Consider the following 22798-nt stretch of genomic DNA (forward strand, 5'->3'; position numbering starts at 1 on the left):
TGGACAAAAATAACATTTGACTTAATTAGTCTTTATAAGATGATTTGTCAATTTTGTGCCCAGGCCTATTTTCTAAAGGAAGGAAGAGATTCTGTAGGTCCTTGACTCTCAAACTGTGGTACGTGTACCACTGATGGTACACAAGCTGTCTTCAGTGGTACAAGGAGAATTATCAGAAATTGATTTTAAAAATTAAATGAACTAAATTAGAAACATAAAACTTTCAAAATTCTATAAAATTTCAAATGAAAATACATAAAAGGGGAGATTCCTTAAATAAGTTTAAACTTTCTTGTATCTTTGTTAGAGAATATTTAAAATTTGAAATTAAATGGACAGTGAAACATGCACAAGTGCTAGTTAAATTTCCACAGCGCCCACTAGCACCAAATGGCACAAAACAGTAAGGTGATACTTGGAGAGCTCAATATCTTATGAGGCGCAGTACTTTAAAAAGTTTGAGAAACACTGCTGTAAGTCATCTTTAATGTGTAGCAGAGTGCACCATCAGACTTATTTCTAAATTTATAAACTCTTCTATACTTATTAACTCATACTGTACTTGTGACTATTCCTATCATATTCATACCTTTATTTTCAATTTGTACAGTATTCCTATGTGTACATAATTCTTGTATTTAACTTAACTTTTTAATCCTTTAAGTCAGTCTCTTTAATCTTTTATCTTTTCTTGTACCACTGTGTGGTATCACCAAGTCAAATTCCTGTGTACTTTGTACATTTGGCAAATAAAGCGATTCCAATTCTGATAACTATTTCAAGAATATTTTCAGACACCAAGTAAATTTCACATTATAGTGACTTACAGGATCTAGGTAGTTATGGTCACAAAATTGACAAATCACCATATAAAGACCCTGAAAAGGCAGATTTGTGAGCAAACAGTAGCTTACTTACACATTCAGCAAATTCTGAGCAACTTCAGTTTTTACTGGGTGTCGTGTTTCCAGCAACCAGGCTAAATATTTGTAATTCTCTAAGCTCTGTTCCCCTCAATTCTTGAGGGGAAATGTGGCTAAAATGCTCATCCATGTGTCCAGCTGGTTAGACAGTTAGCTAGCTACCTTTGTCTGTCTGCTGTTAAGAGCTGGGCAGGTGGGCTTATCACAGCTTTTTTTGCTGATAACAGCTGCATCTTGAAATGACTTTGAGAGCAGGGAACAGCTCAGCTGCAGGCGTAAGACCACAGTAAAGAGCTGAAAGATGCTAAAAAAAAAAAAAAAGGCCCATAAGTTAGTGCAGATTCGGGTACCATTTCTTTTTGGCTTTGTATCTCTGAGTAACGTCTTTGACATTACACATGTAGACATTTGACTTTTCCCACAGTGCTGCATCCAAAACAGGCTGGAAAGAACATCAGTGCTTATTGTCAAGTGGTCATTTACAGCTGTACTTTGTTCTATTCATCATCAGCGAAATTTCACTCCTTGACAGATAAAAACACAGAAGGCACACAGTGACACTGGGCTGGTTAGCCATCTGGAACAGAGCTACGAGCTCCTGGCCTGACTACAGTAAACAGGTCATCTCAAGACTTCCACAAGGGTCGAGTCCACTGGTCTATAAGGGACAGCTCACCCCTAAATAAAAAAAACACATATTTTCCCCTGACCTGTAGTGCTATTTACCCATCTAGATTTTTTTGGTGTGAGCTGCAGAATCTTGGAGATATCGACCGTAGAGACATCAGTCTCTTTCAGACCCTCTTCCTGTCTTCTAGAGAAAAAGTAGTGCCTACATCAAACTGCTCAAAAGGTGTGTGGATCATCTTGAGTAAGCAGGTCATGATATTTAGAGAGAGAATCTGGTTTTGAATAATTTAAATGTAGCTTTGAACACCACAAACCGCAAAAGGCAGACATCTCTCCAGCTGATACCTCCAACTCTACAACTCACACCAAAAGATGGTCTAGATGGACAAACAGAAATACAGGCCAGGAGAAAATGATATATTTTTGATTTTGGGGTGAACTCACCCTTAAAAATAATATGAAACCTTATAAATGGTTATGGGCCCATAGCCACTGAATAAAACATGGTCACAGTAAATCTTCTCAGGTGCAGATGAACGTACCCTTATTCATGAACAGCCAAAGCCTTTAACGCAATGTAAAGATCTATTCTGACATTCTTTACATTTATACTTAAACTCTTCTGACTAATTTGGATCAATATTTCTTTCAAGAATATTTGATATTTTGGTACATCTGTTTACTTACAGAAGAGTATTAGGGCCAGGAATAAAGCAAACAATTAGAGGAGGATTTTTTTTACATTTGAAGTATCAGAATGAAGCGTCAGACTGATGAACGAATGAATCTAACAATTTATTTATTCATTTATTTTGAGGACAGTCGAAATGTCAAGAAAAAGTTTGACTTTATTGTCAACGTGGTATTTCAACTTCTTCCTCAATTTTGAACTTCATTTTCAAAATACAAAAAAGCAAAATTATTTTTTTCCTCATGCCTGGTCCTAACACTCTTCCGTACTTGTGTGCTTTCTTGTCGAGAGTTAAGACAACAGAATCAATCTCACTCTTATCAGTGTCACCAGATGCAAAATACAGCAGCATCATACTGCAACTTTGAAATTCATATTTTTACAAAAATCGTACATTCCGCCTTTTTTGGAATTATTATCGTACAGTGTTAAAATTGTGGTACAAACATGATAATTGTTGCACATCTGGAAACAATGACTCATATCTGTCAGTGAAATGTGAAGCTACAGCCAGGAGACGCTTCTGACTATTTCTTGGTCAGGCACAATTATTTCTTGGAGTGGTGCTGTCTCACACAACCCTCCTGTAAAACTGTGATTTGTGTTTTTACTCTGCTTCAGACTTTGTGGTAAATAGGTTTCTACCTCAGCCAGTCTTTATGCCAAGCATCAAATATGTCATCAAGGATTAAAATAAGAGTACACTTTATAAAACAGAAAATTCACCATATGTAACTGAAATATAGAAATATTAGCAGTTTGGCAGTGCTGAGTGAATGAAAGCATTTACAGTGAAAGTAGTGTGACAGTGCAGCAGTGTTTTTGACTTATTATTACTCTTGTCCATAATCTTGGCCCATAGCCTCTGTCAAAATATGGCAGCGATTTGGTAAGATTACACGTCACAGGTCCAGATTAACGTACCCTTATTCAGGAATTAGCCAAAGCCTTAAACAAGATGCAAAGACTTATTAATGCAAAAGGGAAAAAATGAGAGAGGAAGATTTTTTTTAACTTTGCAGTTTGAGAATTGTTGAACTTTCCATATTAGTGCCTGGCATAAGAAAAAATGAATTAGGAGGAAAGTTTTTTAAACTTTATTCTCAAACTTGTATTTCAACTTTTGACGTTATTCTCAAAATCGAAAAATAAATCCATTTCAAAAATCCTCCTCCGATGATTTCTCTTTTCTTATGCCTGGGAATAACACCCAAAGTTCGACTTGATTCTTGACATGCAAAATGACCATAATACTCTTCTGTTCTGATTTGGTTTCTCTCTCTGGGAGTTAAACTACAGGATCAATATCACTGTCACATCTGTAAATTAAATCTGAAGCTGCAGCCAGGAGATGGTTCTGGGCTTCCTGTCTTGTTGTCACACACAACCACCTGTAAAACCATTTTTACACTGCTTTAGAGGTGGTGGTAGGAAGATTTTTCTCAACTTAGCCAGGCTTTATGCAAAGAATCAAATATGCCATCAAGAATTAAGATAAGAGCACATTTTATAAAACAGAAAATACACTGTATGTTATTGAAATATAGAAATATTAGCAATTTGGCAGTGCTGTGTGAATAAAAGCAGTGAGGTGAAAGTAGTGTGACAGTGCAGCAGTGCTTTAGACTTATCATCATTATTACTATTAATCTTGTCTCTCTGAAGGCTCTGTCTGTTCTTCAGTAACAGAAGTTCACAGGCACAAATGTGTGGAAACTAAATCAACTCCATCACTATCAGAAACTAAAATCCATTTGCTACCTAGTGTTCTACAGTGAACTCTTGATCGTTTTATTTGAATGTCTGAATTCTACGTGTAAAATTGATGCACAATGTGGCTCAAAAATTCACATAACGGAACCAAAATTGTATTGAAGCATTCAAAAAGTCTTTTTTTTTTTTTTTTTTGCTAAAAATACCACAATGCAAAGCTTTGCTTTTCCTCCTGAGATGACAGACGTGTAAAACTGGTGAAGTAAGTAAGAATTCTAACATGAAAGTCAAAACTCTCTTGTCTAAATCTATTTGACCTACTTGTGTGATCTATTTTTTTTTTTACCTAACAAGTGCAAAATGGATGAGAAGTTCAGGAAAGCTTCCCAGTTCTGTGCAACATTTGTTTGCAACGCTACAAGAATAAATTCTCTCTCATAGAAACGCTCGCAGAACAACTGACCTAAATGTTGAGATCATTGGTAAGCTCACAATCCGACTTAAAGGGACAGTTTACCCCCAAAATACACACTTTTCCCCTGGCCTGCAGTGCTATTTATCCATCTAGACTTTTTTGGTGTGAGTTGCAGAGGTTTGGAGATATCATCCGTCGAGATGTCCTTCTCTCCAAAACTCTCAAACTCGCACCAAAAAAAAAATCTAGATGAACAAATAAAACTACAAGCCAGAGGAAACTTATCTATTTTTGATTTTGGGTACCTGTCCCCATCTCATTAATGCTTTTGAACCAACTGTTCAACGTGTTCGAGTTAGAAAGGCAGTACCCAAGCAGCAACAACACACAATATCAAAAATGTTCAAAACTCTGGAGCTGTAGAACCTGACAGAGAAGCGTTCAGAGCTTCTCTGCAGCGTCCGCACAGAACAAGGCAGTGACATATTAGTAAAGCTTTGTGCGAAGAATACATTTCACTTCATTTACATGTCGAGTAAATCAAATAAAAAAAAAAAAAAGAATTTACACTGTACAAAACATCAATTCCAATCTAAAGTGAGACTAAAGGAGAGTAAAGGTGTAAAGATGCTGGTGCTGTGTGGAGTCTAAAACTGATCAGAGAGCAGATCACACAGTCTCTGAGACACTGAGTCCCTGCTGGTCCGGAGGGTGAGACGGTACATCTGAACAGGAAACAGACACGTTTAGACAGGCTGTATGATGCTTCAATATCTGTATGTGTGTGCGCGCGTGTGTGTCCTTACCTGTGCTTGTGTGTTGGGCTCCAGTCTGAGCAGGCAGCCCACCTGAGTGTTCTTAGTATGAATGACTCCCGCTCCAACAAAGTTTGCAGGATTGGGATCGACCCCGTCCAGCAGAGCGACACCAAAACCTAAGATCTGCGAAAGAATTCACACACAACAAATATAAAAATCAGTCATGATTATTTGTACAGATTAATGTTTAAAAAAAGGTTTAAGCAGGACATTATAGACCAAGTCTCTATGCACCATTTCAGTACCTCAACACTACTTAACAACAACATCTACTATACAATACAGTTACTATTTTTGCTTGTAAAAGAAAGATTTCTTCTCCTCCATGTCTGCTTACAGATGAGTCTTGCAGGTCATTCTGGAAACAGCAGTTGACGAAACAATCTTGACTCAAGTTCCACTTACTCGTTCTGTTACGGTTGCAGACAGTTAGGCTGCAACAAACTATTAGTTTCATTTTTTCATCTGTCAATTATTTTCTCAAGTCACAGATTAAGTTATTTAGTCTAAAAAACTGTGAAAAATACCGATGAGTGCTTCCCAAAGCTCAAGATGATGTCCTCGAATGTCTTATTTTGTCCACAACACAAAGACACTCATTTTACTGTCATAGATTTGATTTGATTTAGATTTCCTTTAGCCATTGACTAATCTTCCATGTCCACATTAAAAGTAAAATCGGTTAAGCATACAGTTATTCATACTACAAAACCAGAAAATAATCAGTTTTGACCCTTTTAGGTAACGCTTCAATTTCCAGGTCCCATAAATTCATGGTAAATAGGTGGTAACTGCCAAGTAATATATTTGAAATTTCTAAGAAATTACCCACAAATTACATTAATTAATTAATTACATTAACACATAAAGTACCAGATTTCATGGTCAAGTTATGTGTTAATTAGCATGTACTATGTTCATATAGTTGGTGGTAATTACAAAACAACATATTCAATTTTTTTCTGAATTTACCTGCAAATTACCACCAAATTTCATGCAAATTATCACATACTTAACTGTGAAATATGAGGGTAATTTCTAAAACATTTCAAATATGTTACTTGGTAATTACCACCCACTACATGAAAAGGGTACTTGCTAATTATCACATAATTAACCAAAAAATTTGTGGGTAATATGTTGAAAATGTGGCTAATTTGAAATCTCAGAATTTTGACTTTAAAAAAAAAAAAATTACTCAAACCCATTAATCGATTCTCAAAATAATTGGTGATTAATTCAATAATCAATTAATGCCTTTAAAGACAAATTATCATTAAGCAGACAAAGACAGGGATTAGATTCTCCTGAAGATGCTGGCAACGACAGTAAAACACAAGTCCAGCCTTAATGGACCTTTAGTCTGGATTGTTTTGTCAGATTCTACATCCTGGCTGATGAAGACTGTCCGCTAACAAATATTTATAGTTGTCTTGAACTATCTGCATTCACTCTGAAGATACTTTTTCTTCTCATGGGAACTAATTAGATACATCACACTATCTGTAGTTTAGTGCAATATAATAAAAACTGCATCTCCAAGTTGCTATGAATTCATAAAGTCATTTTAGAAACAAACAAATTTGTCTGCAAATGTTTTCAGAATGATGTGCACTTTTTATTATCCTGGGTCCATAACTCTGAATCCACCCACTCTACTGAGTCGATTGATTCACTGAATCGACACTTCAGTCTGATATCGGGCTAACTTTTAGTATGAGAATTTAATAAAACGTAAAATGTCTTTTCCTAAATGTATGACTAATTTAAAAACAGCAGGAAAGTATAGAAGTTGAGCAATAACAACCAAAGTCAGGACTAAAAACCATCAAATCATTCATGCAGACTGTCTCTGCAGCAGAGCAGTTTCCCTTGAACCACAGATTTTTTTTTTTCTTACCTTGGCCTTGGTAACCTCCGAGTCCATCGGGTGTTTGGCTTTGAAGATTTTCTGAACTTCTTGCTGAGGACTGAGGAGAGAAGGAAAAGAAGATCATTATTTAACCTGATATTATAGAATATTATTCACTGTAAAAAAAATAGCAATAAACACAAACTATTTAAACCTCATTCTGTTCATTTTTTGTGACACTTGTCACTTGCATTTATATGAGACCCAAGAACAATCCACTGAACTACAAACACACACACAAAAATCCAGGTTTCTGTCTATCTGAACCCAACAAGGGATGAAACTAAAACTAGAATACTTGGATTTGTTGAAGAAAATATGTGTGATTGCTGCATCTGCTGCTGCCACCACTCATTAGCCCAGCTTCTGAAAGAATACCAACATGAAGTGTTCACGTCTAAAGATGTCACCAATGTGTGAAAATGATGTGGTCATATGTACAACAGTTCACAAATTTGGTCACAATCTGATTTAGCATTTAAGAGTTATGACAAGTTAAGTGCATCAGACCCAACTGCAAATGTTTGATAGCCACAAAACTAACAAACTAAGATTTTTACAGGTCATCAAAACAAAGTATGTAACAATTTTGCTGAGGATTGGATGAAATAAATAATGCAAAAAATGTGTTTATCAAATCATTCAAAATGGCGGAATTTTTTTGTAGGCAAAAATAGGCCTGACTTATAGCACATGAACATCTTTCTTCTACTCTTTACAGTTCACAAGTTATTAGCAAAAACAAAAAATTCTTAATTACTGCAACTGGCAGCATTCACACAATTATTTTCATTACTGATTAATCTGTTGATTATTTCTTCAATTAATCAATTCATCTTTTGGTCTATAAATAATCAAAAAAAAGAAAGAAAAAAAACAAAACAATGCCTAAGTTAATATATCCAAATCGTTTATCTAACCAGCAGTTAAAAAACTAAAGATAATTTGTTTGAACATCACTGCAGGTAAACATATTTAAATGAATATTTAAATAGAGAAGCTTCACCTTGCCTAAAAATTCTATATGCAAAATGTGTATCATTTTTCCAGAGTACAGGTTTGTGCACATTCCATTAACACTGATCTTCTTATCACAGCAGCTACTGCTGACCTCCTGTATGACAATACTAACTCAATATTGTGTTTTTAAGAGACAGAAAACAGACATAACAAATAGTGACAATCAGATCAATGATAATCCAATGGCATGGATCACAATTTCAAGTCGTTAAAGAAATCTGCCTGTGAAAACTGCAGACATTTCTGTCTTCTGTGACAGAGACAGATGCAGGCACATCAGTTACTGCTGAAAGGAACCATGGGACAACGGTGCATTGAGAACGTAAAGGGACCCTCACGCTCCGAGCTGTTTCCAGCGTTGGAAGAAGTCTTGGGATGTCATCTCAGTGGGCTGAAAGAACTTGTTCAGCATTACAGGGAGTTTCACTGCGATGTTCTGCAGAGTTCCACCATATCTGCTCACACACAAACACACACACAGAAATGAACAAATACAGTTTAGCATTTAGAATTACATATAGAAATAAAGAGCACATTCAGACACTAACCTGAACTGGATGTTGAGGACTGGTGCATCTGTGAAGTCTGACACACACTCAATGTTGAGGATCTGCTGCATCTGAGCCCCACCATCTATTATGGGGTCTACTGCCTTAGCGTGGACATTCAGCTGTGGAGACAGTGGTCAAGGACTCTACAGACACCTAAATGACACTACATACATCTCAGCACACATATAGCATCTTTACAAAGCATTATGTGCCTAACTGAATAGAGACTGCAGTCCTCAAGAACTGAGGTGCAAACTACTCCTCAGAAATAGTAGTATTTGTTGATTTGGTTATTTGTGTAGCACTTCCTGAGGGCTGGAATGGGACAATCAGCTACCAAGCAGTGGAAAGGATATGAGCCCCGAGTGTGTCAGGACTGGTCACTGATGCGGTGAAGCTGAGGAACTGGGTCGAAGTCTTGTTGCCATAGAACACGTACATGCGACCTGTGGGACAACGGCAGGTAAACTATGCTGGAGTTCATTCTTTATTTAACTAATCACATCTCACCAGTATCCAACACACTTTGCACCTGATTTTTTTCATTATTTTCTAACACTAGTCTATCTGAAGTACCATTTGAAAATATGAACTTTGAGCAAAGTTATCAGAAGGCATATCCTTTAATTGAGTTGTTGTAAGACCTGAAGGCTGGGCCATCAAACGTGTATGTGGTGACCTTTACTGTGTCATTGGCCCAGTGTCTAAGACCTCAAAACTTCCATTCTATGCCAGACTGATCAGGGATATCATGTTTAATCTTAAATTGGAGAAGATAAAATTTCCTCTGTCGGTCAAAGAGAATAAGTTCAAGAAAGTCAGGATGCCTTTTCTGACTTACTTTGATAAACAAACTGGGATACCTCTTGACTTGAGTCTGGAAAGGCCAAACTTAATTAGATGTAAGATAAGAGTACTTCTATACGTACATTTGTTGAACAACCTTTGTTGTTCCTTATAGACCCTTTTACAGTTTGTAAATGAGGAACTATGTAAAATGATTCAATATGTGACTTGTACACATGTTTAAACTGTAGATATGAATAATTTTAAATAAAAAACTACGTATATATACACACACATGATGAAATTTTTCCAAAGTCACAAATGCAAAACTCAATCATACTGGAGAGAAACAGTATTAGAAAGCTGCTCACCAAGGTTCTGTCTGTACTCAGACTTCAGTCCAATCTGCAAAAGCTGGTTCTCATAGATAACACCGTTGTTCTTACAAACAAACCTGGAATTTGCAAGCACACAATTACACATTTACAATAAGAGCCTATATAATATTTAAGTGTCCACTTGTACCCATTTGCTTTGGTTGTTGGATTAACTGTAACACTATCAGAATATTCTTCAAAACTTTCAGCTAACTGGTCAGGCGTTGTTAATAATAATAATAATAATAATAATAATAATAATAATAATAATAATAATAATAATAATAATAATAATAACTTTATTTATATAGCACCTTTAAAAACTTAGTTTACAAAGTGCTTTGACAGACAAAGTAAAAGAGCACAAGTTGTTCAATGAACACGTGGCTTAAGTCACAAGGAGAGGTTCAAAAGATGGTCTAATAAAAGACACCTCCATTACAGGAAATGCAAGATCCATTGTTTTTAAGAGTTTGACCCACACTAGAGATTAAAAGTCACAATACTTCAGCCTCTACAGTTTGAATATTGACCTTTTTTTAAAAAATAAAATCTGTCTCTTGTGTGTCATCCAACTTTCTGAAAGTGCAACATTAAATTGTTGGAGCGTCCCTTTAATATTTAATGGATTGTGGATTACCCTAGAGTTTGCGTAACTACCTACAAACAGCTGTAACCTCTATTTCTCTGCTACTTTCATCATTCCAGCTCTCGGTATGCTCCCACCTGGGGAAATTCTCCTCTGACACTTCTGTGGGTGCAGTGGTGGTGATGTTGTCAGAAAACACATCGACCAGCAGACTGCCTCCTGATGCAGGGGGGGAGTTTAGATTGAGCAGGTCTGTGAAAGGATGGCTGGAGCCCTGCCAGAGAAACAACAGTAAAACTTTAAAACACAGTATCTACATACAAAGAGCACAACACAAAATTTCAATACAGCAGACAAAAACAGCTGCAAGTCCAGTGTTAATGCATATTGTAATATGTTATACTGTGTGTTATTTCTAGCTATCAATATACCATGGTCCCAGCAGAGAGCATGACGGGACTAGAAGAGGCAGGGCGGGGTCTGTTGGTAGGGAGAAGGTCTGCCACCAGTGAAGGAGAAGACTGATAGAGAAAGAAGCAAAGGAAAGAGGAAAAGAAGGAAAAGAAGACAGGAAAGGGATCAGAAAGGACAAGTGAAGGTTAAGCTCAAGGAAATGTTAAAAAATGGAAGCAAAGGCTGTAAACCGGTAATGAACGATATCTACCTGTGAAGTTACCTTTTTTGTGGTTTCAGTGTTGTCGCTGTGCTCGGTGTTGCCGTTGACATTCCGCCGGGTGTCGTCGATGTCGGGCAGGTTGCCGGGGCCCTTCTTCCTCTTCAGCTTGGCCAGGATTGAAGACTCTCTCTCTGGGAACGGAGGCATCTCTTCTAAGACTGTGGCCTGAGGAGGGACAGAGAGAGCAAGGTTTTTAGGTCTGGGAAACACAGACAACTGCCACCACTGAGCAAAAAAAAAAAAAGAACAACGTACCACAGTGACAGTGTGACAGGCGTGGACAGTATGATAATGATTTTGTACCACACTGTTGATGCCACCATATGCTCAAAACAAACTAGAGATCGTGTCGTCTGACAACACTTTGCCTTTTTTGAAGGCAAAAATTTTTATGGTTGTTCCAGATAGCTGCACTCAAAAGCAGAGACAGGATGTCAGATGTGAAGGATCAAACTGGGATAATGTTTCATAACTTCAGACAATCTTTTCTTGAGGACATTTAAAGTGTTAATTTGTACAAACAGGTGACTGTGTAAAGAATGAAAGAAACCTACTGCCCACATTTTCATGTCAACACAATTGACCGATCACTGGGTGAAGTGGGCGTGGTTTTGGGATTGTCAGTTTCTGAAAATTGCATGCACTTAAGTTGGAGCATACTTTGGCTTTTTTGGCATCAAATGATGAACCAACTCTGACTGCACCACAAACAAATAGACAAATAATTGTAATGATGATGATGAAGCTTGTTCAGACTCTAGTCCTGCTTGTGATTAGGACTGCAAATAACAATTATTTTCATTATCGACTAATCAATTAGTTGTTTGGTCTATAAAGGTGAGGTCCTCAAAGGTCTTGTTTTGTCGGCAACCCAAAAACATTAGATGTAATAAAACAGTTATACAGACACTTTTATTCACTGGGGCTGCAATTACTGATTATTTTCAATACTGATCAATATTGATAATTTTCTCAATTAATCAATTAGTTGTTTTGTGAATAAAATAGTGAAAATGTTGATCACTGTTTCCAAAAGTCTATGGTGACATCCTCAAATGTATTTTTCCTTATAAAAATACTCAAAAAGAACTGATTATCAAAATACTTTTTCAAATGAATGAATTGATTAATCAATTAATTGACTACAGGTTGCAGCTCTACTGGTGATTATCAAACATACAGTATAGTGATTGACCTGCATTTTTCCTCATCCTGACCTCACTGTGACAGTCTTTGTTGTCTTTGCTTCCCAACTTGCAACATGCTGCTCTGATTAATTACTGCAAAGATACTGTACAGTGTGATTACTCCATCAGTCATTGTGATGATCAGTTTATTTACTAGATGACAGCTGTTTCTCCCTGAAAGTTTCATAAGAATGTAGTTATTTTTTAATCCTTATGTTAGCAGGAGTGGTTTTACACTATAATACACAGACAATACCATGACAATAAAACTGTTATTGTGGATGTGAACTACGACTACAAACACCAAATGATAACAATGAAAATGTGGGCAATGAATGAATATGAATTATATGTTGGGAAGCAGTATGACATCTTAAAAGATATTTGTATTGCCTAACAGAAGAAATCATTGTCATGGTTGCAACATGGAATGATAGCTTACATAGGTGGCCCAGGTAGAATGACACAGAACAACCGAGTGTGTGAGACTCGTGGACTGTTACATACTTCAAATAATTCACTAACCAGTATGTCAGTGCTGGCGATGCAGCTGAGCCTCAGGTACTCGACAGCTCTCTGCTGAAGCTCCACGTCAGCGTTGCGGAGCTGGCTGTCTGAGCGCAGGACGTCCTGGATTGTCGTCTTCACTTCTGGAAACAAGTTGATGAACTTGATGTAGGCCGACAGCAACAGTGCCCGAGTCGGAACGGAGCACAGGTGGAACTTGGAGTGTAGAAGGTTGAATTGTACCAGAGGGCTGAAGGAGAACACGACACAAAACAGAAATGGTAAAACCTTCTGACATTCAGGTCAGCTATGTCAATATTTCCCTTGTATATTGAACAATACTGGATTCATCTCCGCTTCTTCTGTTTGTTTCTTTTGGTAAACAACACTATGACAACATATTGGTGTCTGCAGCTGTTGCTTAAAGGTGTGTTTCACCCAAATCACATACATTTACAAATTAAGACATATTTTCAATTGGTCATATCTATTTATGCAGACAGTCCTAGTTTCAGTAAAAACTAATTCTACTGAAAAGATAGTCCAGCTAAACCCTTTGAAACATTTTTCAATCCCGTGAGCGTTGCTAGGTGGCAAGTTGGCTGAATAACACTTGGATGAAAGTGAGAAAAAAGTATAGCATATTAGAGCCAAGGTGAAACTCGTGCAAACATTTTTCAGAGCAGTGGATTGCACTGTGCAGATGCTGTGTGTACCTGGAGCGTGAGTCCCCAGCAATGAGGTTACCAAACTCTCCCAGGATGTAACCCCCGACCTTCACCAGGTTCTCGTGGCAGGCGGGAGCCTGAAGTGCCTGCAAGTGTTCACAAGGCATGTCGGCACTGGGTTAGGAATGACATGAAGAAAGCACACAACACTATCATCTGTACAAGTCTGAATAGAAGAGATGGTAACCAGCCAGCTAACACTGTCCATGTGGATCCAGCAACAAAGATACAATCCCTTACTGGTTCCTAGGGTTGCTCCCCAACTACAGGTTTTCCTTGTCAACTAGCAATTAGTTAAAGCCAATAGTTGCACATTTATTATATTAATTTAATTCTTTAAATATATATTTTTTGAGGCACTAACAGCAAAAGCAGTTTTGTGTCTGGACTTGGACCTCGCAGAAGTCTTGTGGTCCAAAACACGGGAGTAAATATCTTTGAACCTCATTAAAAATACTCTTGGACTCATCAACACGATGGACAATGTATACTATAGAAATTAGAAATTAGCTTGCTACAGACTCGCTCCTCATCTGCTTCATGCCCCCGTCGCCACCTGAACCCACCACGTCTGCATCATCCCAAGTCACAGTCCTGTACATCACCTCACTTATGTTACTGCATACCCAGTCTCAGATGCTGTATCCCAGACTAACAGGACCATTGTGTGAGCTAACTAGCTAATGGCAGCTATAGCTCAGTTAGCGGCAGTGCGTCAGTTACTACAGTGTTACAAGAGAAAAGGTCCATGTTGCAACAGTCTCTTGAGGAGGAGGCACAGAACCCAAATGGAATTGGAGGAGGGGTTTTTTCTCCAGCTAACAAATAAATGAAAACGTGGTTGACTATAACTTTTCTCACCGAATAACAATATAGTCAACTATTAGGAAGCGGTCTTACTCGTTTCCCGACTCTGTAGACTTAGTCATCAATCTTCCCCGATCTGAAAGCAATGCTGTTGTTTTTTTTTTTACTTTAGGCTCATTACTGCTGTTGCAGCTGCACCACATTTGACCCCCCAGTCCCAATCTGACACAATTTAAGATCTGTGAAAAGTCTGATTCAATACCTTTTAAATCAATGTTATTTTTCCCTAGATTATTGTGCTACACACTGCACACTTAAGACAGACTGACATTTGTAAAGCTACATGTTTGACAGCTGAATAGCTGTGCATTAAGCTTCTATAATGACTCACTTGTTGCACGTGTGGCTCAAGTGTTTTAACAGAACATGATGGGAACAGCTGTGTGTGGCAGCTGTTGCATCCACAACAAACCTAGGGATCACAAATCACCATGTGCAATTCCATTTATGTCTGCATGTATTTATATATGCATGTACATGATGTGTATGAGTGTTTCTATCCATTTGAAAAAAGCCTGAAACAGCTCAGGTCATAGTTGGTGTACTATACAGTACAGCATGTTATAACCTGTGCACCTGAGGAGGGACTGGAAATGTGCACCAAAAAGAGAAAAAACAAAAGTCCCATGTGAGCATTATTTTTGGGGATGACTGGTGAAATGAGTTTTCTGTGTGACTGAACTCATATATGGATTCCTCCATAGTGTAACTAGTGGAGCTAATTCCCAAAATTGGTCCTCTTGGTGCCCAAATGAAAATGTTTGCCAGACAAATAACACTGATGAGGGAGATGCTGAGGGTGCACTGACACTGACGGCATACATCTCTATTCTCACCTCAAAGACGGTCTTGGCAGCGTAGCCTTGGACATCATCTCGGTTTATAACGATCTGGATGACACGGTACCACACCTCCTCACTGACGTAGTCTCCAGCGATGCGGATGAGGTTGAGGATGGTGTCCACATACCAGGTGTAGTCCACAGCATATTTTTCTGCCAGGATGGCCACTTTGAGCACCTGAGGAAGAGAAGCAACGGGCTTAGGGGGGTGAGAGCACCACACAGAGGCACTACATGTTGTGCAAGCCTGTACTGATGACCCACTATCTCCTCTCTGATGGAGTAGTCGGCTGTCTCCAGGTAGCTCAGCATCTCTGCCACGATCTGCTTGGCATTGCTACGGTCACACATGGCATAGAGCAGGTCCACAGCCCGCTGACGGACACTCACATCTCGCTCTGTCTGTATAGAAAACAAACAAAACAGAAAACATGAAATGACAACTGTCTCTGTCAGGTTTTAGTAGCTGAATCAGCTATTTAAATTCCACTGTTGCCTGTTATACAGACACTGCTATACCAGCGGTGAATTTTGGGGGAAGGCTACAGAATGTACTAAAGTAGAAGCAGGACTGTTCAGATGAGGAAGAGGAGAAGGAAGGGAGGAATTCAAAAGAATGCAGAGGTTCTGTCAAAATACAGGAACGCCTCCGTTTTCTCTCTCACAGAAACCTAACACAAAGAACAGGACTCTGTCACTGAACTTCAAATCTAAGCTTTCGTGCAACCCTTGAAACTGGATCACTGCTGATGGTTTGGGTTACAAGCGACAATGACAACAGTGACATTGGTGTTAACCTTGTTTACTTGTGTTTATAAGTGTTTATACTGTGTATATACAGTATATGCATGTTAGGGCTGGTACCTTCTGGTTGGTGGTCTGGTTCGGTTTGTCAGTATGCTCTTGTCCCGCCAAATTCTCATTGGTTGGACATTCACCAGTGTTACTTTAACTTCAGACAATCTTTTCTTGAGGACATCCATTATTTTCAGGGAGGGACATGTAGACCTGACGCGTTTTAATTTCTGAGTGACACACTATTTACTGAACATTTCATGGCTCCAAACTAACTGAGAGGCAGCACAAATCACCTCATTGCCCCCCTCAGCCTCAGGAAAGAAGAGCTAAGTGGATAAAAGGTTTTGAATGGGAGAAAGAACCGCTGCATTGCAATCAACAATCTAGCGCCCTCCATAGGTTATGCACTAGAATGTCACCCCAGCAGACATTTAATTATGTTTGTCAGAACCATTACATATCTTTATCACAAGTGTTTGATAACCACATTTGAGAAATCATTGCAAAAATGTGTTTATGTATATATTCTATCTACTGTATAAAGAATATCAGCTGATAGATCAATATTATTCTATTTTTTAATTAAACTGCATTTTAATTTTTCTTCTCCCTACCATCAGCATTGGACCCAAAACTCAAGTATCAGTCAGGCCGTATTTGATGCCTGACAGGTCACGCTATAGCCACGTGTGAAAAAGACTTGATCAAACTGCAGGAATTGATTTGCCTGGCAACACTGTGTAACTTTGATTAGCACCATTTAGGCTCCCAGCGAGAGCCACTCGGTGCACTGTGGCCTATTTAGTTAATCTACAGAAAATGTGTGGATTTTTTTCCCCATTGATCGATCGATTTGTTTGAAGAGCAGGCAGAATTTCCATCAACCAAGATTTTCTTTGGTTGACTACGGTTCTAATACATGTATTGCCATTTTTTATTCATTGTTGTATTAAATATTTACTACTATTGACTGCTGTCTGCGAGCCAAAGTGCCCCTTGGGAAGCTTTACGCTTACTCACTCTCGCTGCAGCTAATAAATTTGACCAAACTACTAATGTAAATCCATGCCACTGCAAGATGCTCAGCCAAACAGAGAAAGAAACATCACCGTCTGTATTCAGTATTCATACTTATACTGTATATATTAGATTATTTATACACACAAACTGTGAAGGACTCACCTTTAGAGCGTTGATCACAGTTTCTATGTGCGTCTTTACTGTCTCATGAGAAAACTCAGAGCTGGCCAGTGTGCACATGCTCTCCAGAGCCAAATAACGGAGGTTGGTTTCTCTGTGCTGCAGAAACTGGCCCAGCTGGTTGCAGGCTCGTACCAACAGGGTGGGCTCACTGAGAGACAAGACACAACAACCAACTGCAGAGTCCAAACGCCAACACACATTTCAACATCCAAAAATCCACAAGTGCTACAGACAGAAGGGTGTGAACTAATGACAGCCAAGTTTGTCCTGTTAAGTTTGAGGATAAAGTGTAGCTTAGTGTTCTGTTCTTGGTGTTTTTATTTCAATGTTAGAGTCTGGTGGATGCTACAGCTGGACTGACAAAGAACATGTCATCTTGGAAACGAGCACTATTTGCTAAAAACCTAGTCAGTGACCCAATGGCAAATTTCCCTAGAACATTAATCAGAATTTCCTGCTTTTAACCGCTGTAATTTCTTGATATTCCAGGAATTCAGTGCCCAGCAGAAAACTTGTCACAGTGAAGATGACAAACCTGTCATGGTGGATGATGAGGGAGATGGCTTCGAAGAGAACAGCGTTCTTTGCGTTGGAGTGCTGGACCTTCTTGGACTTGGGCGGCTCCTGGGCTTTATTGAGGATGGTCTCCAGACACTCTGTGAGACGACTCCGCAGTGCGGCGTCCTCTGCAACAACAAAGGCCGCATTTTTAACACATCCTTGCCTTTACTTTAACTCATCAACTTATTAGTATAAGAGATTCATTTTACATATTTTATATGAAGCATGTATCAAATCAATCTATATGTCACATTAAAAGAAGAGACATGACAGGTGGAGGAAGGCCCATGTTGTTGGTGTTGGATAGTTGGATGTTTTTGCTACTTCATTATCCAAAAGAATGAGATAAAACTGATATCTTATATTAAGGCTTGTTGTCAACACTTTTTTTTTTGTCTTTTACTTTTTCTACTCTGGTGCCATCTAGTGTCAAAAATCACTTCATGCAACTTCATTCTACTTTTAAAGCCTGGCTTAGCACAAATACTGAAGGTAGAGGTACATACATTGACTCTGTCCACAGTGAAAAGATTACCTCTACCTACAGTACATCATTATATCTGTCTAACTTACACGATGTACCTTGATTACTCAACCTGTACATGAACAGACATGTTAAAGGACAGTCTATGATCTAGGGTGGAGTTAGGACAGGTTGTTACACAACAGTGTTCACACGATTGATGTTCTCTGCAAGGAATTGTCAGTTTATGGTTGCTGAGATTAGCAGATCTGGTAAGCAAATGTTAAACAATAAAATAAAAAATGTGTACTTGACACGTGAGATTCAAATTGATCTTCCCATGTTACTGTCAGAAAGAAAGAAAATAATAATTTTGTAAAGTGTTTAGTTATACCTTTCCAAAACCACACATAAACTCTAAACCTAAAGTACCTACAAACCTATGAAAAGAGCATCAAGCACACTGATTGGTTGATTCAGCTCTTGAAGGAAGGTTGATTTTTGAAATGGAGACAAAAGCTTTAGGGTCATGCTAGATGAAAGGTAATGGGATTACCAAAGTCAGTAATTAAACATTTGCAAATCCCTACCACAAGGTACTTCATGACCATATATTAATCAAATGTACAAACTATCAAAAGAGCCGTTTTGGTCAAAAAAAGATAAAAAAAAAAATCTGACTAGAGCTGCAGCTATTAAATTCTCCATTTTCCTCAGAGTCTTTTCTTCAGATGTGGCATCCTGAGCCATAGCCATAGGCTATAATACACATTTTTGACACCAAAATAATTTAGAAAAAAATTTTAATGTAGTGTATCAGCTACACATTTTTATAACTGAACTGATCTAAATGTTAAGAATCACTTCAGACCAACAACAATGAAATTTTTTTGTCTAATCCACAGGGAGCCACTGCAGGAGGCTAAAAGCTTGCACCTTACGGAGAAAGCTGAGAATTTGACCAGACAGGGCAAATACCATAAATTACAAAAACTGGAGTAGTCCAATGAGGATTTATCATCTGGGGACTATGAGTGGTTGTTGATATATTTTCCTGTTTACTTAAAACAGGGTTTCCCTGGTGTACTGCAAGCCTTGTGGCCCTACAGGCCTAAATAGAACCCCCACCAGGCCAAAGCATCAGGGAATTTTATTTTCAGAAGATGTATTTTTGAATATTTTCAAATTTCCAGTCAGCGTTTAGCACTGACTTAATGTAGGGCCCTGTAGAAATCTGTGTCATGGCTTTTTTAAATTCTCAATTCCACAATTCAAGCCATTATTATGTTATCACTATAGGGTCCTGCCTTAATGCTGCCATCAGTCTGTCACTGGCACACACCGGCCTTGGGCTTGCCACAAAAAAGACACCTGGCCTCTGTCGAAAAGTACTGGCCACCGGGCCTCACAACTTTGCTGGGGCAAACCCCAAAATATCCCTTGAAAAAATTATAGACAAACTAGACATAGAAAGTAATAAATATGCAAAACTTTTCAGTGACCGCAGCTGCCTCCGTTAACCAGTCAACAGTAATGAAGCTGCACTAATCACTTAATACTGGATCATGATTTCTCTTACAGAAACACACAGCTGTACCGTACCAGGTGGAGGGTAGCACTGTAGCAGGCGCAGCAATTTAACAGACAACCACGGCGCAGCAACAAAGTAGTATGTATAGTCCTGTAGGTCAATGGACGCCGAAGTCACAATCTGGACAAGGAAGAGCAAGATAACACATCAACAGATGGTGAAATCAGATTTTCTCAGTTTGTGCTCAGTTTGATGAAGTTATCACATAACTTACCCTACTGAGCCTGGCCACAGCCAGCGAGATGGAGGTTTTGAAGTCATCGGGACTCTTCTGAGCCAGAGTGGTAATAAGGCTGGTGGCTGCTGTTACAACTCCCTGAAAACAGACAGAAACACCTTTATAGAGACAATACACATCAACTGACACAAGATTTCATCTTCCTGGGCCTGTTTCAGGTGCACAGACATCAGACAGAGTGAGCAGACCCAACAACACAGACAGTGTCCCAAATCTATACTACACACTAATTCTATGTACTACATACTAATCATCATTTCTAGCAGTTAGCTTTGAAGAGCTACCGGCTATTAAACTTTACAAAGAGATGTCAAAATGTTTTTATATTTATTTATTTTTTGAATGTTAAATAACCACCCACAATCAACTGTGAGCAGCTTCTTTTATGCAGTGCATTGTGGGAGGATAATGTATCAAAGCCACACTTCAAAATCAACTGTATTTCTTGTGCATGCTGTCTGCTTTGAGGATTCTTTATTTCATTACATTGCCAGTGTGAACATATCGCTGGATCTCTCAGTTCACTTTTCATTTCCAAGGGGTGCAGGTCAAAATGAATTTGGATGAAACTAGATACACCTACGACCAATCAGGACAATGCAACATGTGACACAATGCTGAGCGACACATGCAAGCTGATTAATGTTTGATCTGCACTGTCTAGTTCAGTGACACTCAACCTATGGCCAAATCTGGGCCCCGATAGGGTGGCGGGTGGCCCTCCAATCATTTACTACTTCACAATGAAAATAAATTGATTCACACTTTTTTTTCAGAAGGAGGAACTGATAGCAGTTTTGAAAAGGCTCACCTTAGCATGATGGCCTTTCAATAGGATCACATGGTGAGCTATGCTGAGGAAGACAACTATTAGCTGAAGAGGAGCAAAATTTACACAGAGGCAAAGATAATTCAGATCCCATAAAATGTGTATTTTATACTAAAACAGTTTAAATATGCTATTCATTCTGTCCCTGGTAGGAGCAGTTTATGGTTTATGTTTAGCAATCATTCCAACATGTCAGCATTTGCATGATGGAAGTTATGTTAAATGATGTATAAATTCTTTCAAATGTTACAACAAAAACACAGTTAATGCAGTGAAATGTCTGATTTATCCATCAGGTTGCATCAAATTCACTTTGTTAATAAGTTAATAAGTCAGTTACTTTGAAAAAAAAGAATTTCAAAGAAAGATGAGTTATGGGTCTTTTACAATTTATCATTTTATCTAATATGTAGCATTAATATCAATGTTTGTTTTTTAACTGGGCCCTGGTCTCTTATCAGTTTGCAAAAGTGGCCCCCAGGCAAAGCAAGTTGAGTATCCCAGGCCTAGTTTGACAGGTTTATCTGAGTTTCATGAGCCCTTGTTTGCCCTCAAGTTGTGCTTGAAATGTGTGAAGTCACTGACATGTGACTTTTCAAATCTGCACCAGAGAGGCTCATCTGTCAGTCGTCGTCTCAGGCCTGCCCTATATTAAATATACAGTTGTAATCGTCCAGTAGACACGCCAAACAGGTGCAGCTCTCTCTGAACGGGAGGGTGGCCGGACGGATCTGCCAGAGCAAATTAAGCATAAGCTTGCAGATCTGTCTGGTTCCCAGGCTAGACTGAACAAACTACATACTCAAAACATGCTCAGCGTCAGTAGGTGGTATGGACCTGGGACACAGGTACAGTCTTACCAGGTGCTGATCATTAAGCAGATGGACCACTCGTGCTGTCCATTCCCCCATAGGCACCAGGTCGGGAGACGTCCTGTTGAGTCGTAGCAGACACAGTGCTGCACTCTGCTTCACACTGTCCATGGTGTCCCTGATAACAGCAAGCACAATAAAGCTTCATTCATCATAATACAGTACATATACAATTCAGATGGCAAATGATCATAGTCTTAATTTAACATTTTAAAGTCATAATCCTTAAGATTTCAGTCCTGGTGGATTTAGCAACACCTGTGGTTACTAGTAGTAACAGTAAGTGCATTTTAATAGTTCAGAATTTTGTGCAAAATCAAATCACCTGGAGCAAATGGAACACTTTTAAGACCTCAACAAATAAATGTAACACCTTTTCCACAGCAGAATAAATGCACATTAGCACAGGGCAATAAATTCTAAACCAATCACAATATTAATATGAGTATTTTACATCTGTATTAGTTGGAGAATATTTGATTGATGTGCCATGGGCTTCAAAAAGTTCAATAAATGTGTGATGTTTCTAAAGTCAATGAGTAATTGTGTTAAATAATCATGATATCAAAATTGATAACGTAATCGTGACTATGATTTTTACTATAATCAAGCAGCCCTACTCAGTCAAGATAACTAATAGAAGCATATGACAGTAAATCCTGTGGGGTCACGGATTTCTGATTTCTAGTCTAGTTTATGCATCATGTCACCTTTCATAAATAGAAAAATAACAAAAATAGTTTTTTAGACATTTGAAAAATAAATTATACAAGTTAAGGCCTGTGAGGATCTGGGCATATCATTCTCTGACACAGCAAAGGGAGAGCTTTCTCCCTTGTGCATGTGAAGGCAACTTGAATCCAGTGCAGCAATGGCAGACTGCACCACTTACAATGAAAACTATAATGATTTAAGAGCCAATTACAGAATGCAAATATAGCAATAGCTATTGTAGAAGAAATGCCAATGGAAACTGGGCCTAAAACAATGAAAACTCTAAGAATTATATCTT

General features: G+C 38.4%; 1 protein-coding gene across 2 annotated transcripts in view; it reads right to left on the bottom strand.

Moving 5' to 3' along the window:
- Nucleotides 1-1264: 1264 nt before the first annotated feature.
- The window catches only part of LOC146333319 (AP-2 complex subunit alpha-2), a 32900-nt gene continuing 11366 nt past the window's right edge, over nt 1265-22798 (bottom strand). Inside the window, exons 5-23 of one of the 2 annotated variants that reach the window (XM_084722076.1) lie at nt 21775-21904; nt 20062-20163; nt 19859-19967; nt 17768-17918; nt 17212-17380; nt 15496-15633; nt 15227-15409; nt 13512-13609; nt 12814-13045; nt 11102-11266; nt 10857-10946; nt 10563-10699; nt 9831-9913; nt 9030-9119; nt 8671-8794; nt 8461-8577; nt 7091-7160; nt 5179-5313; nt 1265-5097 (exon numbers count right to left, since the gene is read on the bottom strand). In XM_084722076.1, coding sequence (XP_084578202.1) covers nt 5020-5097; nt 5179-5313; nt 7091-7160; nt 8461-8577; nt 8671-8794; nt 9030-9119; nt 9831-9913; nt 10563-10699; nt 10857-10946; nt 11102-11266; nt 12814-13045; nt 13512-13609; nt 15227-15409; nt 15496-15633; nt 17212-17380; nt 17768-17918; nt 19859-19967; nt 20062-20163; nt 21775-21904 — 2401 coding nt within the window. In that variant the 3' untranslated portion in view covers nt 1265-5019. The other variant, XM_084722074.1, reaches the window with a different exon arrangement.

Source organism: Lutjanus erythropterus, chromosome 1, assembly GCF_056507025.1.
Source record: "Lutjanus erythropterus isolate fLutEry1 chromosome 1, fLutEry1.hap2, whole genome shotgun sequence".
Classification (NCBI taxonomy): Eukaryota; Metazoa; Chordata; class Actinopteri; order Lutjaniformes; family Lutjanidae; genus Lutjanus; species Lutjanus erythropterus.